The sequence below is a fragment of the Puma concolor genome, chromosome D2, assembly GCF_028749965.1.
Source record: "Puma concolor isolate L17-30 chromosome D2, mPumCon1.1.hap2, whole genome shotgun sequence".
Classification (NCBI taxonomy): Eukaryota; Metazoa; Chordata; class Mammalia; order Carnivora; family Felidae; genus Puma; species Puma concolor.
The window spans coordinates 33,159,274-33,181,990 of NC_141677.1; the positions used below are offsets into that span (position 1 = coordinate 33,159,274).

At 50.4% G+C, this 22,717-nt stretch overlaps 1 protein-coding gene across 6 annotated transcripts in view; it reads left to right on the plus strand.

The window, feature by feature from the left end:
- Positions 1-22,717, plus strand: part of CDH23 (cadherin related 23) — a 418,091-nt gene that overhangs the window by 105,482 nt on the left and 289,892 nt on the right. For all 6 annotated transcript variants that reach the window (XM_086679923.1, XM_086679917.1, XM_086679919.1 and 3 more), the window contains exons 4-6: positions 20,088-20,230; positions 20,771-20,818; positions 20,933-21,025. In XM_086679923.1, coding sequence (XP_086536049.1) covers positions 20,088-20,230; positions 20,771-20,818; positions 20,933-21,025 — 284 coding nt within the window. The remainder of the gene's footprint in view (positions 1-20,087; positions 20,231-20,770; positions 20,819-20,932; positions 21,026-22,717) is intronic.

The following is a 22,717-nucleotide window of genomic DNA, read 5'->3' on the forward strand; positions in this document are numbered from 1 at the left end:
ACTTCTGTCTTAGAACTGCTTTTGTTGCCTCTCATAGTTTTTGTAACGTTGCCATTTTAATTTGTGTCAGGGCATTTTTTGAACTTCTGTTTGATCTCTTTCTTGATGCATTGGTTGCTTAGTAGCATATTATTTAGCCTTTATGTGTTTGTGATTTTTCCCCAATTTTTTTCCTCATAACTGATTTCTGGTTTCATAGCATTGTGGTCAGAAAAGATGCTTGATATGATTTCAGTCTTCACAAGTTTATTAAGACTTGTTTTATGGCTTAATATATGATCTATCCTAGAGAATATTCCATGTGCTTTTGGAAAAAATGTGTATTCTGCTGTTTTGGGATGGAATGTTCTTTGTACATCTATTAAGTCCATCTGATCTAATGTGTCATTTAAGGCCACTCTTCCCTTATTGGTTTTCTGTCTGGATGATCTACCCATTGATGTAAGTGGGGTGTTAAAGTCCCCTACTATTATGTATTGCTGTTGATTTTTCCCTGCATGTTTGTTAATACTTGCTTTATATGGTTAGGTGTTTCCATGTTGGTTATGTAGATATGTACAACTGTTAGGCCCTCTTGTTGGATTGACCCCTTTATCATTATGTAATGCCCTTCTTTGTTTCTTGTTACTGTCCTGTTAAGGTGTATTTTGTATGGTATTAAGTATTGCTATCTCAGCTTTCTTTTCACTTCCATTTGCATGGGATGTTTTTCATTTCCCATCCCTTCACTTTAAGTCTGCATTGTCTTTAGGTCTGAAGTGAGTCTCTTGTAGGCAGCATATGGATGAGTCTTTTTCTTAGTTCAGTCACCCTATGTCTTTTGATTAGAGCATTTAGTCCATTCACATTTAAAGTAATTATTGACAGCTGTGTACTTATTGCCATTTTGTTCATTGTTTTGTAGTTCTTCTCTGTTTCTTCTTACCTTGCTCTCTTCCCTTGTGATTTGATGATGTTCTTCAGTGTCATGTTTGGATTCCTTTTTCTTTATTTTTGCATGTATTTATTATAGGTTTTTGGTTTATGGTTACCATGAGGTTCATGTATGACACCCTATACATAGAAGTCCATTATAAATTGATGATTGCTTGAGTTGGAACATATTGTAAGAGTGCTACATTTTTACTTCCCACCTCCCCCATGTTTCATCTTTTCAACATCATATTTTACATCTTTTTATTTTGTATCTACTTTAACTAATTTTGTAGACAGAATTGATTTTACATCTTTTGTTTTTAACCTTCATATTAGCTTAATAGGTGGTTAACCTTTACTCTACATTTGCTTTTACCAGGGAGAGATTTTTTTCTTTCATAATTTTCTTCTAGTTATGGCCTTTTCTGCTTCAAGAAGTCTTTTTAGCATTTCTCGTAAGGCCAGTTTCGTGGTGATGACCTCCTTTAACTTTTGTCTGGGAAACTCTTTATCTCTCCTTCAATTTTGAAGATTATAACCTTTCTGGATAGGGTATTCTTGGATGTAACTTTTTTCCTTTAAGCATTTTGAATATATCATGCCACTCCCTTCTGGTCTGCAAAATTTCTGCTGAAAAATCAGCTGATAGTCTTATGGGTATTCCTCTGTACACAACTATTTTTTTTCCTCTTGCTGTTGATTCTTTCTTTTTATCTTTAATTTTTCACATTTTAATTGCTATGTCTTGGTGTGAACCTCTTTGGGTTCATCTTGAGTCTGGGGCTGTCTGAGCTTCCTGGACCTGAATGTTTCCTTCCCTAGGTAAGGGAAGTTTTTTAGCTACTATTTTTTCAAATAAGTTTTCTGCTGCTTTCTTTGTCTCTTTCCCTTTTGGGGCCTTATAATGTGATTGTTAGTGATGTCGTGTCCCTTAAACTATCTTAATTTTTTTTCTTTCTGCTGTTCAGTGTGGATGATTTCCACTATCCTGTCTTCCATATCACTGATTCATTCTTCTTCATTCTCTAATCTGCCACTGATTCCCAGTAGTGTATTTTTTTCATTTTAGTTATTGTATTCTTCAGCCCTGATTGGTTCTTTCTTATATTTTCTATCTCTTCCTTGAACTTTCCACTGTGCTTATCCATTCTTCTCCCAAGTTCAGTGAGCATATTTATAACCTTTACTTTGAAGTTTTATCAGGTAGATTGTTTACCTCTGTTTTGTTTAGTTCTTTTTCTAAGGTTTTATCCTTTTCTTTCATTTGGAACACATTCCTCTGTTTCCTCATTTTACCTGAATTTCTGTGGGTTTTTTTCTCTATGTATTAGTCAGATCAGCTATGTCCCCTGGTCTTGAAGGAGTGGCTTTATTTAAAGAAGGTGTCCCATGGGGCCCAGAAACACAGTCCTCTTGGTCACCAGAACCAGGTGGTTCAGGGTTATTTCCTGTGTAGGCTGTGAGTGCCCTTGTCTATGGCTGGGCTATGACTGATGCAGGTACACTGGTAGGCAGGGCTGGCCTCCAGGGTGGCTGCAACTGTTGTGACTGTGCTTGTTGGTGAGGCTCCCCCCCCACCCCGCCCACTGCCAACACTGCGTCCCCAGTGGGAACCACCTTGGAGGGGTGCTAGTCCTGGCCGAGGCCATCACTTGGGCACCTCTAGATTCTCTGACAATGGCACGTCCCTAGGAAACACCAGTCACCTGAGGTCCCCAATCAAGTAAACATACTTGCACAGTTTGGGGCACAGAGTTGGAATCAGGTTCTCCAAACATGACATTAGCCTTGGCACCCATTTACCAAGGAAGGACTTTGACTGAACCGTAGTGGTGATGGTTCATTTGACTGAGTTGCTGTTGGAGGAGTTGGTTTTTCTTTTACAACCTAAAGTGGGGTCACAGTCTATGCCCTTCTTTTATGATACAACCAGAAATATCACATTTTGTTTACTATGATTCTCTTGATATATCTGGTACAATTTGTGGGTAGAAGGGTATACAGCAAAGCTGATAGGTAGTGGGAGATACATTTTGGAAGAGATGAGGAAGGAAAACACTTAACTGTGACAAAGGAGAGCAAGATTTTAGTCCTGACTCTGTCACTGTATATGGGACCTTGTCCAGTCCCACCCACCCTGGGCCTCCATGTCCCTATAAGCAGTCTGAGGGCATTTCATGATATTTGAGTCCCCATCCAGCTCTGACACTCTGTGATTCTTACTGGAGCCAGAGGACGCCCTTCTCCACTGGAGCATTATGGGGTGGGGGGCAGTCCTGGCCACTACAACCCCCTGGAAACCCATTCAGGGGCTCTTTGCTTCATTGTGCCCAGCTGCACAGAGTGCCATGTCAGCCTTGGTTAGGTGGGGGTGGGAAGACAGCCAGTACTTCCTTCATTTGCTTGGTTGGAGGTAGGATATTTTCACTGGCATCCTACTATGCTCTCTGACCTTCTCTGGTGAGGAAATGGTCTGCTGGGCACTGGTCACCTGGCCCATACCAAGTCTGCAGTGAAATACAGAAGGATCTAGAGGGCATGAGGCACATGTTCTCCACCTCCCTTTCTAGGCCTCTTGAAGCAGAAATCAGAAAACAGTTTAGGAGCGAAGACCCAGCTAGGGAGAGAGAGAGAAAAAAAAAAGAGAGGCCAGAGTCTTACCCACAAGTTTCCAGAGTAAATTCCACCCCCAACATTCAGAGAACGTGGGGGAGGGGGCAGTACTGAGAACCATGATGTAACAAGTATGGCTAAAAAAGTCTCTGGGAAGTTCCTTGGCTAAATGGCAAGGGGACCCCTCTGCAGCCCACCCTAGGTCTTCACTCACTTGTTCCAACCTCCAACCCACTAGCATACACCATTTTGATGATGTGGGACCTGAGCTCTTGCAACTCTACCCACAGGGGACTAGGAGGAAGAACCCTGATTCCAGTGGACAGAGGACCCCCCCAGGACTCCACACACTTCCTCTCTGCCTAATTAAAAACTAAACAGACCTAATTAAAGAACATCCTTCTCAGTTAGACAGGCACCAGACAGTTTGCTCACTGGGAAGGCTCTCTGCCCCTCAAAACAAAAACATCAGGATAGTCCTTGGGATGTGCCTTAGTAGAGACTGGGGGTGGAGTCCTTCGAATGGCTTTTTAGCAATAGAAAAACCAAACTCCAAACTAAATCACATTGTGTTTACACAGTGATTCATCACTTCATTCATTCATTCATTCATTCATTCACTCATATATTCATTCCTTCATTCACTCACTCACTTATGTGTTTAACAGACACTGACCAAAGGCCAGACCCAGGCCAGGCACTGTAAAGGCTTTGGGCATAGAGCTGGGAACAAGGGTCACAGTCTTCGCCCTCAAGGCGCTCTTAGTCAGACAGTAGATTCAGACCAGAAGATCAGCGGCTAGAGTGTCTGAAGTGGTTTCGTTGGGGTCAGCTGTGGGGGAATTGAAGCCTCTTTGGGATGTCTGGATTTATGAAGTACTTCCTCTTATGTTTTCTTATGACCCTTGCCATAACAGTCTGAGGCAGCAAAGAGGTCAGTGAGGTGACAAGACTTGCTTAGGTTTCACAGATGGGGCCAGGAGTGGGAACTGGGTGTCTGACTCCAGTTCCAGGAGCCCACACTGGATGACTCTGGACTCCTCATTCAGCTGTGCTGAACTGTAGTTCCTTTGCCATTAAGAGAGTGTGTAGCCACTAGCCAGCCCACTGCCTGGGGCTGTGGTGCAAAGGACCTGGAATGAATGGCCGGGAATGCACTTTCTGAGTGTTGGGCATCATCCACATGTTTAGAGTTATGATGATTAGCTCAGTGTGTCAGGTGCTTAGGATTTGGCATGAGTAAAAAGCAGGTCACCTGATGTCCAGCTAAGGAGGCCCCAGTTCCCTCATCATGAAACAGTGACTTATAACCTGGTGGGATGAGGGGCTGATTCATCTGGAGGAGTGGTCCCAGACTCTGCAGTCATGTGTTCCTCTCCATAACAGAGATTTGCATATGCTCCTTGAATGAGAACAGCTCATTCATTTATTTGTTCTTTTACTCATTTGTTCATTTGCTCATCTGTCCATCCATCCATCCATCCATCCATCATTCCTCCTATCCATCCGTCCATCCGTCTGTCCATCAATGATTCCTTCCATCCACCCACTCATCCATCCATCTGTTCATCCTTCCTTCCTTCCTTCCTTCCTTCCTTCCTTCCTTCCATCCATTCATCCACCCACCCATCCATGATTCCTTCCATCTACCCACTCATCTGGGGAAAGCTGTATCTTCTCTACCACCTGTGCAGCTTCAGAATGCATGTTAATGTAAGAAAGGCTCTGAGAGGTCCTGCAGGAAGGAACCCTGTTTACATTTCTTTAATGCAGTGTTGCCTAGACCTTTTTGACCAAGGAGTGCATTTTCATGGAGTACCCATTAGCATCTTAGGGAATTAATGATTCGTGAAATACACTTTGGGAAGCATTCGTTTTAATTATAATGACTTGTATGGAATATTCATAAGATCTATTATATATGTACCTGCCTTCTTACATAGGAATGACTCAGCATTTAGCACTTTCTTGGAACATCATTGAACATCGCGATGAATAACACTCTATGACGATCTGTGTACGATCTATGATGATACACCATCATTGACAGGAACTAGTGGAGGGACTCAGATTATTTTAAGTTCTCACTTTTCAGGACGTTTTGATCTTTCCCTCTTGTGAGCAGCAGAAGTTACTGCTTTTTATCATTGTTCATGTCCCTGTTTGAGATTTCTATGAATTGAAAAAACAAAAAAACAAAAAGCAAAGAACAACCTAATTATGATTGTATATAAAGCAAGAGTAAACAGGCTCTGAGGCGGACCTGACCTTATCTCTGTTTTTCATAATGGTCTTAAAATTTAGTGTATGCATCCCCAAAGGCAAGGGAATTAAAAGCAAAAATGAACTATTGGGACCTCATGAAGATAAAAAGCTTCTGCACAGCAAAGGAAACAATCAACAAAACTAAAAGGCAACCAACGGAATGGTAAAAGATATTTGCAAATGACATATTGGACAACGGGCCAGTATCCAAAATCTATAAAGAGCTCACCAAACTCCACACCCAAAAAACAAATAATCCAGTGAAGAAATGGGCAGAAAACATGAATAGACACTTCTCTAAAGAAGACATCTGGATGGCCAACAGGTACATGAAAAGATGCTCAATGTCGCTCCTCATCAGGGAAACACAAATCAAAACCACACTCAGATACCACCTCACACCAGTCAGAGTGGCTAAAATGAACAAACCAGGAGACTATAGATGCTGGAGAGGATGTGGAGAAACGAGAATCTTCCTGCACTGTTGGTGGGAATGCAAACGGGTGCAGCCACTCTGGAAAACAGTGTGGAGGATCCTCAAAAAATTAAACATAGACCTACCCTATGACCCAGCAATAGCACTGCTAGGAATTTATCCAAGGGACACAGGAGTACTGATGCATAGGGGCACTTGTACCCCAATGTTTATAGCAGCACTCTCAACAATAGCCAAATTATGGAAAGAGCCTAAATGTCCATCAACTGATGAATGGATAAAGAAATTGTGGTTTATATACACAATGGAGTACTACGTGGCAATGAGAAATAATGAAATATGGCCCTTTGTAGCAATGTGGATGGAACTGGAGAGTGTGATGCTAAGTGAAATAAGCCATACAGAGAAAGACAGATACCATATGTTTTCACTCTTATGTGGATCCTGAGAAACTTAACAGGAACCCATGGGGGAGGGGAAGAAAAAAAAAAAGAGGTTAGAGTGGGAGACAGCCAAAGCATAAGAGACTCTTAAAAAATGAGAACAAACTTAGGGCTGATGGGGGGTGGGAGGGAGGGGAGGGTGGGTGATGGGTATTGAGGAGGGCACCTTTTGGGATGAGCACTGGGTGTTGTATGGAAACCAATTTGACAATAAATTTCATATATTGAAAAAAAATTTAGTGTATGGATTTTGTGCTATGACTTTTAGCTGCCCAAAGACCTTTGGGGCTAATTTCCTGATTTTCATCTCTGTTCTGGGTCACTGAGTATGTGGGCTATGACCCTTCGATATATAGTATTACTAAACTCCCAGAAGAGGGAAGTCCTCTGTGACTCATTTGGAGTCAGTACTGAATGAAAACGTTGTCTTCAGGGTCAGATGGACCTGCCTTTGAATTCTGACTCCACTTCTTCCTAGCTGTGTGATCTTGGGCAAATCGCTAAACCTCTCTGAGACTCAGCCCCTTTATTTGAGGGTGGGAATACCTTTCTCACAGGTCTGTGGTCAATAGTAAATGAGACTGTGTGTGTGACGTGCTTAACAGAGTACCTGTCATACAACAGGTGCTCAGTAAATGGTAGCTAGTGGCAAGGTGGGGCCTAGGGTGAGGCAGGAGAGGCACAACATTTTAGGGGACACTCTGAGACTTGTACAAGTATAGGGTCAGCACCTGAGAGTGAGTGCCATCTTGAATTTTGCTTCCTATGTGCCTCTCTTGTCTCATGCCTGGGCGGGTGATATGCTGTCCTGGAGGCTTCTGATTGGGTGAGAGAGATCCCTGCTCATCCCAGAGAAGCAGCCCCACCACCTGTAAGGGTCTCCCCACCTGAGGTGGCAGGGGCACCCGCAGGGAGGGCTGGCTCCGGATGAGGAAGGGTGTATCCGGGGAGAGATGGGACTGAGGGAGGAGCCCAGTGGGAAGGCCAAGGGGCTTGCTCACCTGGGGTCCTCCAAGGGCAGGAGCCACCATAGAGCCTTTCCCCTCCGGCCCCTGAGCAGAGGTGGCACCTCAGCCAGCTGGGCTGGACCCCCGCTTCCCTATCAAAACTTTTTAAAACACAAACAGTGTCAAGAGCAGCATTTGCATAAATCTCATTAGAAAAAGTGCAAGTTTCATAAATCTTGTGATAAATTAGCGCGATATCATTCTCAACGTGATGTATTAATTTTAGGGCAAAATGAATGGTGCTGTGATCATCGTGGGTAATTATGAGTCTCCTCAAAGAGGAAGTGATTTCTGGAGGGACTTTTCTGGCCTCCTTCGCGGTGGTGAGTGGGAGGTGGAGCAGGGGTGAGGGGAAGGGTGTCTTTCTCACCTGCTTCCCCGTGACACCATTCTTAGTTTCTGAGTATTTTTTCTTGCCGTTGGGAGGTAGAAAAGGAGCCTCTGGGCCTTGGGCTCTGGCTAAGGGATGGGACACAGGAGGGGCTGGCATTCTGAAGTCAGACCTTAAGGTTCAAATTCCCTTTGAAAAGCATTTTAAATGACTAGGACCTGGAATCTGGCGTGCAGCCAGGCCTGAGACCCACTGGACTTCCCATCGTTGGCCAGAGAGGGAAGGGACACGCCGGAGAGAGCAGCTGGTTAGCAGAGCCTGGCCCCCACCTTCGTGTTCACACTGCAGGTAGGGGCTGGTGACGGCGGCGGGTGTAACCGCGGCCTCATTCAGAGCAGGGGGAGTGTGAGCGTTGACTAGGGCATGGGCTTGGGCAGGAGGGAGAGTGCCAGGGTTCCTGCGAGCAGGAAGGAGTCAGCACGTGCCTACAAATGTTTGGATAATCTCTTTGTGAGCCTTTAAAGGCCTGCAGTGCTCTGTTTATTTTAATGATAATGTCAAGTTCAATTTGCCGTCATTTTTCCACATTTCCTTTTGTAAAGTTAATTGAACAGTTCAATGAATTGAAAAGTTTCAGGAGAAGGGAAAAAAAAATACCCACCCCACTATTATCACTGTTATTAAATCTGGTAACTACCGCTTGGCTCTCCCGGCCCCTGTGACAGGACTTCAGCCCCCCCTGGGCCTGGGAGCGGAAGAAGCAAGGACTCAGGAAGGTCAAACAGAGCATTCTGGAGTCCCTTTATTCATGGCTGCTTCTTGTTCAGGCTGCTATTCCTGCACAGAAAGGACTATCCAGTCCAGCCCAGACCCTGGCTGTCGGGCCTGACAGGTGAAGAGATACCCCGGGTTTCTCGACCAGTATGGGAAGCCTTGCCAGATGGGGCTGGGGTGTCTGTGCCCTTCTCTCCTCCACAGTGCCTTGCACACGGCCTTGTACATGGTGTGGCAAACGGGACCATAGTCTTGTAGGTATTTTAACTGGATGGGACTTAAAGAATTTTTTTTTTTTTTAGTGTTTATTTACTTGAGAAAGACATGGAGAGGAGAGAGGCAGAGAGAGAGAGAGAGAGAGAGAGCGCACAAGTGGTGGAGGGGCACAGAGAGGGAGAGAGAATCCCAAGCAGGCTCCACAATGCCAGTGCAGAGCCTGACGCAGGGCTCGAACCCACGAACCACGAGACCATGACCTGAGCTGCAATCAAGAGTCGATGCTCACCCAACTGAGCCACCCAGGCGCCCCTAACTGGATGGGACTTTAATGTGGTGTGGTGGGAAGGGTACTGGGAGCCCAAGACTGATCTGAGTCTCACTCAGCCCTGCCACCTGTCGCCGTTAGCTGGGTGGCCGCGGACTCGGCACGGAGATGCCCGGCCCCGCTTTCTCCTTTGTAAAATGACTTCACTGGCCTCATCGAGAATGTGAGTGTGGCGCGTGTGCAGCTAACCCCCCGTCCCCTGCTCGCATCAGGTGTCTAATGAATCACAGTGTTCCTTCCTGCTGAACCCACGCAGCCTCGAGATCCTTCCCCATACAGTGCCCGTGCAGCCGCGACCGGGGGTGGCACACAAACCCCTGGCCCATTTGCCGGGCTTGGAATGGATTCTCCCCAAGGACCTGTGTGCTTTCGCCGTTGCCTTCAGCTCCGTCGTGGTGTCAGCGGGGAAAGGGAGCTCAGAGAGGGGAATGAGTGCCCCACGATCACACAGGAGGTCATTGCTGTGAGCACCGACCGAGGCAGCCGTGCCAGTTCTATGCCTGACTGCTTCTCTCTGTCTTATTTAGAGGGATTTCACCGAGGCCGTCTTCCTCTCGAACTGTCTTCTGTGCCCTTTGATCCTGTGTCCCGTGTCCTCACTCCCCTGCCAAGTGATCATCCTGGGGGTCACAGCCCATGCGTGAACCAGGGCAAAGGGTAGGAATGGGGTTCTTCGTACATATGGACTGTGACCAAACCCCACACCCCTGGCTCACGCTTCCCCCGTGTGCCTGTGAGAGGCCAGGAAAAAAGCATGTAATGTCTGTAGCTGTGTCCACTGGAATGTCGACTCCAGGAAGGCAGGGACTTCTGTCCGTTTCGTTCACTATTGTATCACCAGCGCCCAGGACGGAGCAGGTGCTAGGCAGCGTTTGCGGAGTGAATGAATGAAGGACTGTAGATGGCGTCACCGGGGATTAGATGGGTGGCTGAACAATCCCACTTCTGTCATATGCTAGCTGTGTGACTTTAGGCAAGTAACTGAACCTCTCTGTGCCTCATAAGGTTACAGGGGCGTAGAGCACATTGATGGCTGCCACTGGGCCTGGCAGCCCTTGGCAATGATGATTTTATTTGTTCTCTTGTGCCAGAAGAGGAAGAGCTCTGAGTTTCTGAGACTCGGGGCCACGTCCCTCAAATATTTTTATGTCTGATCTTTCCTCTTGGGATTTATTGCTTTAAAACAACAACGACAGGTGGCTCCTCCTCTTCCCTGCCGCTAAAACTTCTGGTTTATATCATCCCGCCCTGCTTAATGTCTCCTTCTCTGCTGAATTAGCTTGTCCCCTTGGCCCTCGGACTCCTGCGTGCCCAGGTGAGCCAGCCATCCCTTCTCTGACTCTCACGAGGGACTCGCCGTCTTGCTAGCTGGTGACAAGCGGGCTGTGGCAGGGTGATGGAAGAGGGGGGGCCCACAGTCTCTGCCTCAAGGGTACTCCTCTTCGTCCCAGCCCAGTCACCCAGGGGTCCAGGGCGGCCTAAACTATGGAGGGGTCTAATACACGGAGGGGGTCTGGGGGGGGTCGGTCTCTGGCGGGTGAGCAGAGGGCAATGCTTAGCTTCTCAGATTAGGGCTTGGATAAAAGGCTTTGCGATAGAAACCGTGAGGGTGGTGGAGGTGAGTCAGACCGACTAGAGTTCAAATCCTCGTGCTGCCACCTCCTAGCTGTGGGACCTTGGGTCGGTCCCTTTACCCCTCCGCACCTCGCTTCTCTCATCTGCATAGTAGGGACGCTAGTCCCTCTCTGTGGGGTCACGGTGAGAAATAGATGGCAGTGGGAATGAATGAAAACCACTGGGCATGGCGCCTGGCAACCAGTAGATGCTCCGTGAGTGCTGGTTTCCTTTCCGCCTGACCGTTCGTGCCATCTGCTCTGAGGGGACCGAGCTGCAGGAGAGGGAGAACGTGGCCATGGGTTTTGCAGACAGACGGTTCCCTTTATCCAGAGCAAGGGTTTTCTGATGCGAGTGAGGAGGCGGGTCAGCAGAGGCAGGCCGGGGGGCCACCTGCCTCTCAGGAGAGGGGGGGTCTGCTTCAAGGCTCTCTCTGGCTTCCCCTGGGGGGATAGAGCAGGGCCTAGGACCCGCCAACAAACACCCAAAACAAAAATCAGCTCCTCGGAGGTCAAACCAAGTTCAGGCCCCTGGGGTGGGGAGGGAGGTATGAGGAGGAAGGAGCCTTACTAAAGGCAGAAGAATGGGGAGGGTGAACCTAAGACAAATGAGATTATCCGCAGAAATCAAGACTCTTAACAGGCCTGTCTGATCCCAGAGGAGAGACAAATGAGATTGTAGGCTCCAAGGCCAGCCCAGGCTCTGGGGGGCTCGTCCTGGGGGAGCGGCAGAGGGCAGGAGCCCCTGGCTGTGACAGAGACCAACACCAGTGCCGCTGGGCCCCCCGGACCAGGAGGAGAAGGGTGGGCTTGGGGCTTGTGCGGCAGATCCCGTGGCGATGGCGAAGGGAGGGTGGTTATTCTCAGAAAGACCTGGTCGTAACCCATGGCCTGTAATCTGGGGTCAGGGCCCGTCATCTGTTGCTCCTCGACTCAGCCACTCGCCAGGGCACAGCCCCGTCCCTGCCAGGACCCCTGCTTCTCCCTCTGCACAATGGGGCGCTTTGTTTTTTTGGTTCTCACTTCGGCCGTGACTAGCCCTGGTTTCTGAGCTTGTCCTAAGGCTCCACGTCTGATTCTGTCCCTTCTCACTGCCCTGAGCCTGGTAGGAGCCGACTACAAGGTCTGTGGCCCCTGGATGGGAAGGGCCAGTAGGTCAGGGCTGATGAGAAGTCCTTTTAGGTTTGCTTTCACACGCCTTTGCAGATTGGCCAGGAGTGGCTGCATACGACCAAGTGTTGCAAGGGGTTCTGGAGTTGACTATGGCAACAGAAAAGGGAGCCACGATCGATGAGCAGCGTCTGCTTGGGCAAGGGAAGGAACTGGCTAGCTCCTTGGCCTCAGAAGAGGAGCCACAGTTAATCCTGGAGGGGTGGGGAGGTTTGCCAAACACGTCCCAGGACATCAGCCTCCGTCTTCAAGGGGCGATGGCCGTGCTGTGCTGCATGGAGGTACAAACGGCGGCCCAGGGAGCGCCGAGGGGAGAGAACCGTGTGACCGGAGTGGCATTTGAGGCACACATCTACAGATGACTGGGACTGCGGGGCCGTGGCAAGGAGGAGCGGCCTTCCAGGCTGAAGGAATAGCCGCACAGCATAGGAGCGTGGAGACCACAGCGTGCCTGAGGGAGGGCAGCTGCCTGGCGGGCCGAGCCCCAGGGACGCAGCGGGAATGAGACTGGCCAGGGGGCTGAGCACAGGTTGGGAGGGCGTCGGCCGCCTCGGGAAGGAGTGTGTTGAATTCTGCGGGCGCCACGGGAGGGCTCAGAGCGGGGGGCGGCACAGGCGGGGGTTTGTTGCAGGAGGAGGCTGACGCCGGGAGGAGCGCAGTGTTCTCTGCCCTCCATCCGTCCTGTGGCACCCTGTCCGTGTTCGGAGAGCCGACAGCTGTCACCTTCCCCCGTCTAGAATAAGCACCAAGACTTGCTGCTACCGCGGCCCTGCCTAAGTTTCTGGCCCGCCCCTCGTCTGGCAGGCGAAACTCACAGCTCTCCGGGAGTGCCTGACACGCCACCCCCAGCCTGTGCCCCTCGGTGCAAATAACAATAATAGTAATAGCAGTCATCTTGGCGAGCGGCGTGGGCCCAGCACGGCTGCAGGGAGAGCTGTTATTGTCCAGCCCTTGCCAGGAAGACAGACGTGGCCTCCTGCTGAGGGGCTGAGGCCACTGTGGAGATGTGTCGCCAGCCTGTGCCTCTCAGGCGCATTTGTAGCCCCTGAGTGGATCGCCACCCCAGCCAGGGCCCCTGGATGGGGTCCCTGGCCTCAAGGATGTGGTACACAGCCCCCAGGATAGGGTCCATGGCCCAGGATGGGGAGGATGGTCCCAAGATAGGGTACATTACCCCTGGATGGAGTACGGCGTCACAGGATAGAGTACATGGCCCCAGACTGGGGTACACTGCCATAAAGGATCGGGTACAGATCTACTTCTTGAGACACTGGGCCCCCAGCCAGTGTCCCACTATGATTCTGCCTGCGCCCAAGCACTACTGGTTTGGGCATTGTTAGGTTTTGATTAGCCATGCTTTTTCCTGTCCATTAGTATACATAATTAGGAATTAGCTGGCTATATTCTCTCCCTTCCTTGTGGCTCACAGATCTACACAACTTTGGGGACTGTTGTTGCATAGGACCTCCGGCAGTTGGCAGGACTCGTTTGTTCACCCAGCGGCCCTTGATTGAGCGCCCCTAAGATGCCAGCCCCTGGAGGTACAACAGGGAACGTGACAGGCCAGGCCGCACCCCATGGGGCCGACATGGGTAGGCTTGTGTGGCAGGCAGGGGGCTGGGGCACGCAGTCTACAGGTCAGGTGAGCAAACAAAATCAGCTCCGAGCAGGGAGAGCCGTGAAGACCATGACACGGGGTGCAGGGACACAGAGTGACGGGGCCTCTCTTTAGATAGACTCTCTCTGTATGATCGAGTATTGGAGAAGGCCTCTCTGAGAAGGTAGCCCTTGGACTGAGACGTGTATAGTGAGGAAGCTGCCAGGGTAGGGACACTCCCAGCCGAAGGCACAACCGGGGCAAAGGCCCTGGGGCAGCCACAAACTGTTCAGGAACAGAAGGAAGGGCCAGGGAGGGGCAAGTCCAGGGGCCTGTGTGTGATGCGGTGGGAGGTGTCTCAGGCCAGATCGCTAGGGCCTTGCACATAATCCGATTTAAGTTTTGGTTTTAAGTTCTTTAATGGTGGTAAAATCCACATAATGGAAAACTTGCCATCTTAGCCATCTTTGAACGTTCAGTTCAGTAGCGTTCAGTGCATTCGCGTGGTTATGTAACAAGTCTCCAGAACTCTTTCCATCTTGCAAAACTGAAACTTTGCGCCCGCTGAACAACAACCCCCCATTCCTCCCTCCCCCCCAGCCACCGGCAGCCAACCTTCTACTTCCAGAGTCTGTGAATTTGACTACACTCGGTCCCTCATGTAAGTGGAACCATCCAGTGTTTGTCTTTTGTGTGGCTGGTTTACTTCACTGAGCACAGCGTCCCTTCCTTTTTAAGGCTGAATAACGTTCCGTTACATGTATGCGCCACATTTTCTTTATCCATCCTTCCATCGATGGACACTTGGCTGCTTCCACCTTTTGGCTGCTGTGAATGATGCTGCTGTGAGCATGGGTGTCCAGGAATCTCAGGTCTTCAAAGTCCTGCTTTCTACCCATGAGGTTAAGCTTGCCCGCGACTCCGGGTTGGGCTGGCACAGAGTGGAGAGGGGCTAGCCTTGCTGAGCTACCTTTCCCCGTGAGGCCGGGGAGGGGGGGGGTGGGGGCGGGTGCCAAGAACAGAGAGTCCTCCCGCAGCACTGATTGAGCCAAGAGCCCGAAGACTGAGCCTTTAAATCATCCTGGGGCCCGAGAAGCTTTTCTCTGCATCTAAAATGTGAGCCATAAACCAGGCTGACTTACAGGCAGTACTCGCCGGTCTGCTTGTTTATGGCCGGCATCCTTTCTGATCGGTTGATGCCTATACTGTGCCCATTGTTAAATATTTGAATATCACCCTGCTATAAACCAGTCCCCCGACTTCCTAACCTGGCTGTGCGGCGGGGTCTCTTGTAGGGAGAGCGGGGCTGCTATTTAAACGTTCACACTCTGGGCTCTCCTCGGGCCAGCGGAGTGAGCGGGACCTGGTCATCTGTCTTGTTACAGGCTTCTGGATGATGCTGTTGCCGCAATTTTAGGGGATATCTTATGTGGGTTCCCCCCAAAGCAGTCCTTGTGATGAGGGTTGAAGTGCAAACCGTTTGTTGGGAAGGGATTCTGGGAAGTGGAGGTGGGGAGCGAGGAGGTGAGACAGGGAGAAGATGCTTGACCAGCTAGACACCCTGCCCCCCGCCCCCCGCTCTGAGGGCCACTGGAGCTTGAGTCCCGATGGGGAGCTCAGAGAGCCGGCGTATAATGCGGCCTCTGCACCAGCCCCCGAGCGGTGAGGGAGCTGGAACCATTATCTGCCAACTCTTCATCCGAGGCTTTGCCTCAGTCATTCTTTGAGCACTGCGGCCAGAAGGCCAGAACCCTCAGGCACAGGGTCCCCAGGCTGGCATTTGGAGGTCGGGCTGGCATGTGTGACATTGGGATGTGCCAAGGCCCAGTGGGCAGGGTATCGGTAGCATCGGGTAGGGAGCGCTGCCCGGTTCCCATCTCTCCACCGTACAGGAGGCGCCCAGCCCCGGTGAATCACCGAGTGTCCTTCCTCCCACTGGAAGGAGCTCCAGGCCTCATCCCTTGCTGGTGGGATGCACCATATCATTGGTGCAGTTGCTGTGGAAGATAATTGGTGGGTCCTTAATAAGTTAAATGTAGAATTACCACAGGACCCAGCAATTCTGCTCCTAGGTATGTATTCAAAAAGCGCTGAGAACAAGTGTTCCAACAAAAACTTGTCCACAACTGCTCATACCAGCGCCATTCACAATAGCCAAAAGGTGGAAACAACCCAAACGTCCGTCCGTGGATGAACGGATAGGCAAAATGTGGTATCTCCATACGATGGAATGTTACTCAGCAATGGAAAGGGATTAATGTACTCATACGTGTCACAACAGGGTGAACCTTGAAAACTTTATTCTGAGTGAAAGAAGCTAGACCCAAAGACTACATCTCAAATAATTCCATGTATATGGAATATCCAGAACAGGCAAATTCAGAGGGACAGACAGTGGGTTAGTGGTTGCCAGGGCAGGGGGAGGGAGGAAATGGGGAGTGACTGCTTTGTGGGTTTGGGTTTCCTTGGGGATGAGGAAAATATTCTAGAAGCAAATGGTGGTGGTGGTTGGGCCACACTGTGAATGTACCGATATCACTGAATGGTATGCGTTAAAATGGTTAACGATGTATTTTATCCCAGTTGTACAACAAAACAAAGCCAAACTCCAGGTATTCCAAAGCCTGAGTCGCAGGGTGTATTGCCAGGAAACAAACTTAGAATGTGGGATGTGTGCCCCATGGTCCCATAGCCGGGATGGTTCTCCTGAGTGGCCGCTTCTAGGGCCATTGGGCTGGGGCTGGGCCCCATAGATTGGCCTCTTTCCCGGGTGAATGGTGCAGAGGTTGCTAGAAGCCTCCCTGTTGGAGAAATGAACCCCGTGCCCAGGAGAAGCCAAAGCGAGGCCCAGCTTCTACAGAGTAGCAGAACAGCCCCGGGCGGGGGAGCATGTGCCCAGCTGGAAAATTGCGGGGCGTCTTGTCTTAAATATAATATTAAATCGGCACCTTTAATTAGTACACTTAGAAAAGGTCACTAGCAATTACCTGGGACACAAAGAAGGCGTAAGCAGGCAAGAGCCTGCGAGGAAGCCGAAAAGGACCATTTTGAGCAGCACATAATTGAGGGGAAAATGGATAAAAGTCCGGGAAATTATAGGGTGGGTGACAGCAGTTGATGGCCCCATCCATGTCCTGCCCAGTGCCCCCCTTCTTGGAAGGGCCTGAGCACCAGGCCCGAGAGAGCCATTTGGGATATCAGACCGAGTCATCTGACCTTGGCTAGAGGGCCAGTGTGGTCTTTTCCAGAATCCCCTCGGCTACCAGAGAGCTTGGTCCCATATTCCCCACCTGGGCTGGCCCCTGAAGGTGGTTGGCAAGTGAAGTGTTCACTCCAGGGGGCTGCCATGGGCTCGTAGTGGACGGGCAGGACCTGTCCTCATAGGGAATCTCCCCAAGAAATTGGGAAGTAGGTCAGTGTTCCTCAAACTTTGCCATTAAAGGACACTTGAGGGTAATGGAAAGGATATGGGTATGCCTGGAAGTCAGGGGGAGGCTGGAAATTCTTTTATTGCTTTAGGTTATGTCTTTAAAAATAAATTGTTAGACGGGGGCTCCTGGATGGCTCAGTTGGTTTGAGCATACAACTTCGGCTCCGGTCTTAATCTCACGGTTTGTGAGTTCGAGCCCCACATTGGGCTCTCTGCTGTCAGCACGGCGCCCGCTTCAGATCCTCTGTCCCCCCTCTCTCTGCTTCTCTCCTTCTCATGCTCTCTCTCTCAAAAATAAATAAACATTAAAAAAAAATTCTCTTCAAAAAAAATAATAAATTGTTAGATTGTGTTCCAAAACGTTCCCATTTATTTTAGTATGAAACAATCGCGGGGCGCCTGGGTGGCTCAGTCGGTTGATCATCCGACTTCGGCTCAGGTCATGATCTCACGGTGTGTGAGTTCAAAACCAGTGTCGGGCTCTGTGCTGACAGCTCGGAGCCTGGAACGTGCTTCGGATTCTGTGTCTCCTTCTTTCTCTGCCTCTCCCCCACTTGTGCTCTTTCTCTGTCTCTCAAAAATAAATAAATGCAAAAAAAAAAAAAATAAAAAAAAATAAAACAATTGCTTGCCATTGAACAATATAGATGCCTTGTGAGGTGTTTGGTCTATCTATGACTTCTTCCTCCTTCCTCATCCAGAAAGAGCACTGTACTGGGAGTCTGGAAACTTGGGTTCTAGTTGACTGACTCTTTTTCCCACCATTGTACTTTGAGCAACTAGCTAAATGCCTTCAGCTTCTCCATATTTAAAATGGGAAGGTTGGACCTGGACTCTCCAAAATGTCTCTGAGGTCATTCCAACTCTGTTCTATGATTTTCCTCCTCTTCCTCCTCCTCCTCCTACCTCTCACCTTCTCCCATTATCTTGGATGCTGCCATATCCTGCTGTGTTGTGTGACCTTGGAGAGGACACTTTGCCTCACTGATCCTCAACTTCCTAGTCTGTAAAATGGGTAGAATAATGGCTACTAAACAGAGTTGCTGGGGGTGGTGGTGGTGGATTTCATGAGAGAACCCATGTGGATGAGCCTAGCACTGTGTCTGGTATATCCTAAGAGCCCAGTGATTGCCCAGTGTCTTCCTTTTCCAAGCGTTCGGCTTCTGGTTAGGGTCTGATAGGGTCATGTTCATAGAAATCCTGCATCTGGAGTTCACATATCAAGTGTTGAGATGTGTAGGGTCATGGGAAGAAACATGGGCTCTGGACCCTGAATGCCTAGGATCTGAATTCCAGCTCTGCCATTTACTGTGTGCCATGGTTAATTACTTAAACACTCTTTGTTACCTTATGTGTTAAATGGGGAGAATAGCAGTAAGGATCGAATCAGAAAGTCCACGGAAACCCGTTAGCCCACTGTCTAGAATGTGGTTAGCACACAGAAACCTTAGTTGTCATTGTCATGTTAGAACTGTCCTTTAGAAAAGCTCATTAGCGTTCTTTTCTAGATGACAGTCCCAGAGTTTGCAATCCTTTCTTGCTTAGCTTGATGATCAGAGCTATTCAGTAAACATAAGAATCTGTATTTGGGGAAGAAAGCATATCTGTTCCATCTTATAGGGGAAACTGAGGCTTTCAAAGCAGTGATTGGCCCAAGGCCATGATTCTAATCTAGCCACCCCTTTGAGAATCGGGCTATAGATCCTCTCTGCAGAAAGCAATACCGTATTCTCAACATTTTGCACAGTTCCTGGAGGCTTGAGGACCACCTGAAACTAAGGTGGCCAGCCAGTCCAGTTGTCTGGGACCTCCTGGTTTTAGTATGTGTTCCACCTCCATCCCAGACAAACCAGGGGGGCTGCGCACCCTGACTGAAGGCTACCTAGAGAGGGCTGTGATCGCCAGGAGAAGATGCCCTACGCTATCGCTGTAGGCCAGGCATCCTGGGGGCTTCTGGCCAGGGCTGTGATTCCTGGAGAAGATGGACAGCCTCACTCCTCTTCCTGGGAACAGAAACCTCACCTAAAGCCAGTCCTAGCCTGGAGTTCTTCGAGGCTGGGTCACATCTTCCTAACCTCTGTGTACTCCAGCACTTAGCACAAGGCCAGCACCTGGTCACTGTTGGATGAATGCCAAGTTTTGTAATATATTCTGAATTAGAAAGGGTGCTTCCATTTGCAAAAGGCAGAAATCCAGCTCATCTGACTCAAACAAAAAAACAAAAAAGAAGAGGGGGAGGCAGATTTATTAGCCCATATAGCCAAGAAGTCCAGAGGTTACAGCTTATATCAGGCACAGCTGTCTGCACACCCTCAAACTTTCAGGAGCCATTTTTCTGTGCAGCATTTGGCTCTGTTTTTCTCCTTGTTGGCCTCATTCTCAGACAGTCTCTTCCTGGGCAAGCCAAAGATGGCTGCCGGCAGGGCCAATTTAGCAACCCCAGCGGAAGGAAGGCTCCTCCTTCCCAGTGGTTCCAGCACAAATCCCAGGGCTGGCTTTGATTGGCTAGCTGGGGTCACATGCTCCTCCCTGAACCAATCAGTGTGACTAGGGAGATGGAATGCTTTGATTGGCTAAGGCTGAGATATGTGCCCATCCTGGAACAAAAGAACTGAAGGGCTGGCCCCCCATCTGAGCCAGTCGGAGAAGGGGGTCTCCAAATTAAAATCAGAAAAGGGGGGACAGGCACAGGTCACAGTTGTTCATTACACACCTAAAACGTGGTGAATGACACTTCCCGGCTACAAACACATACACAGTGTTGAGTGGCCACGATGGAGGCAGGCAGCCTGAGTCAGAGCCCAGAGATGCACCGGGCTCTTACAGTAATCACCTGCTGGCGGTCTTCTGGGTGGCTTCTCCCGCTGGGATTCAGCCACCTGAGCGAGGTACTGAGCAATGGACCAACCTCCCATTTTTGCCCTCTGATCTCTCCCATGGCTCTTTCAGGTTCCTCTGTGACCCAGTTGCTGGCCCGAGATATGGACAACGACCCCCTGGTGTTTGGCGTGTCTGGGGAGGAGGCCTCCCGCTTCTTTGCCGTGGAGCCTGACACAGGGGTGGTGTGGCTGCGGCAGCCGCTGGACAGAGAGGTATGACCTGGCCATAAGCCTACCCTAGTCCTTTCCTGGGGGCGAAGGCAGACACTGAGGGAGAGTGGCTCCTCATCTTTAAGGGGCTTTCCTCTGAGGCCCCATTCTCACCTTCAAGTAGCATTTTCCTGCCTAAATGGTGTCCTTCTTCCAGGGCCAGGGAATGGGGTTAGTTAGGGGTGTCCCCAAACAAGGGGCAACACTGGATGGGTAGGAAGGACAATGAGCCATAGAACGGTCGCTTCATAGTATGCACAAGTCTACCCCCCACGAGCAAATGTTCCCCTAAAGGATATTTTCCAGAGATGCGGGAACGGGTGACAAGCAGCCCTTAGCAAATTAAGGTATGAGTTTGAAAACCCCAACCCTTGTTTTCTCCTTACATTTGATGAAGTGGCCACAGAGATGTCTAGTGACTTGCTCAAGAGCACACGGCGATTTAGAAGCGTAGCCCGGGTTAGAGCCCAGGGCCCAGGACTCAGGAGCCCAGCGCGCCTCTCTCTAACTCTGCCTTTTCCCCCTCCCTGTCTTCTCTTTCAGACCAAGTCTGAGTTCACAGTGGAGTTCTCTGTCAGCGACCACCAGGGGGTGAGTGTCTCCTGCAGCCCCTGCTGCCCTGGGAGGCAGGGTCCCCGGCTGTTGGGTGGAAAGAGGCTGAGGCCTATGCAGATAGACAGTAAATCCCCACCCTTTTCTTGCCAGGTGATCACGCGGAAGGTGAACATCCAGGTCGGGGACGTGAATGACAACGCGCCCACGTTTCACAATCAGCCCTACAGCGTCCGCATCCCTGAGGTAGGAGCCCCCAGCATCACGCTTGAGGGACACGGGGTGGGGTGCATGCGGTCGGCCCAGGGCCACCTGGGAATAGGCTGGAGCTGGGGAAAGGACAGCTTGCGCTCCACTTCTGACCGCGCCTCAGCTGGGGCACCGGCTCTGGGCAGGTTGCTGACTATGCCAGCACCTCTGAGGCTAGGGACCCGCCTGCTGGCCAAGGAGAAGGGGTGATGGTAGCCTTAGGTCTGATGGAAGGCCTGCCTTGGACGAGACCCACCGCTCCAGCTGGACGCGGGACAGGACGAGAGATGGGAGGGGCAGTGTGACCTCTTTCCTTCCATTCATAGCCAGTGCGGGCCTTGGGCGCTTGGGTTGGCAGGCCTGACCCCAGGCTTTCTTGCTGTGGCCAGAACGGGTCCCCCCACCCCCAGGACACAGGAAGCAGGTGGCTCCAGGAAGGGACTCTCTTTCCCTAGCCTTATGCTTGAGCCCCGTTGTCTCCCTGGGCCTCTGCTCCTTTGGGTCGTCTGTGTACTCTGTGTTTGCATGAGCGCATACATGTAAAACCAAGCCATTGCTGGTAATTGAGAAGTACAAATTATTGCATTACAAACGGTTCATTAATGAGCTGGCTGCTGGCTCCCGATGGTACTAGGGTTCTCGTCGCTTACTGTCCCTCTCCCCGTGACTGATGGCAGTCTTCTGGGCTGGCAGTTAGCAATTCAAAGACCTTGAAGGTGGTGGGGTAAAGAGCTTCTACCGGGCGTCCCTCAGGCCTGCCCTCGGGGCTCTGGGTGGGGCGGCAGCAGTAAAGGGTTGGCATGGGAACGTTGAGAGATGGAATCCACTGGAGACAGGCAGGTCGGCACCACGGCATTAGAGTTCCAGCCCCTTTGTATTCTATGTCACGGATCAGGAACCTAGAAGCGTCTTTAGAAAGTATCTGTTCAGTGTGTGGATGAGAAAACTGAGGCTCATGGTGGAACAGTGACTTACCCAAGGTCGCACAGCTTTGACTTTGAGCCTCCTGATTCTCTGAGGGCAGCCTCAGATACCCTTAGAGATGAAGAGACCTCGTCTCGTGCCCCCCACGTTCCTGTTCCTGGCCCTCCTTGCTCAGCTGTGAGCCAGTTGTCCTATGCTTGTGCCAGATGGCAGGAAGTGAGGACAAATGTGTGGGTGAGAACACAGCAGAGGCTCCCACGCCCTTCCCCTGATGGGGCAGGACAGGAGGAGGCGAGCCCGCGGTCCCAAGCATGGGGACACAGTGCCCTGAGCTGTGGCCAACATGTCCGGGACTGCAGCTTGGCTCCTGGCCCCCTCTCATTTGGAAGTCTCCCTAATTTAATTAAGGGGCTCTACGTGCCAGCCTGCACTCTGGGCCCAGGCTCAGAAACCAAGGGCACGGCTCGGAGTTAATGAGCCTTGGACCCATTGCTCAGCTGCCATCCTGGCAGGCATGGCTGCCCTCTGCCTTCCCTCACAGGGGGCAGCGGGCAGCAGCAACGCAAGGGGACGACAGGTCACGTCCCTCCTCCCCATCCTTTGGGCTGAGGCCAGCCTTTCCCTCACTTGCCAGGAGAGATGTGACCTCCAACGCTGCCCTGCTGGAATCCCCTGGGATTCTCCAAAGGCCTCTGCCTCCAAGGAGAGAGCCTCTTCAGTCATTCATCTATTTAACAAATATTTATTGAGTGTCTGCCGTGGGCT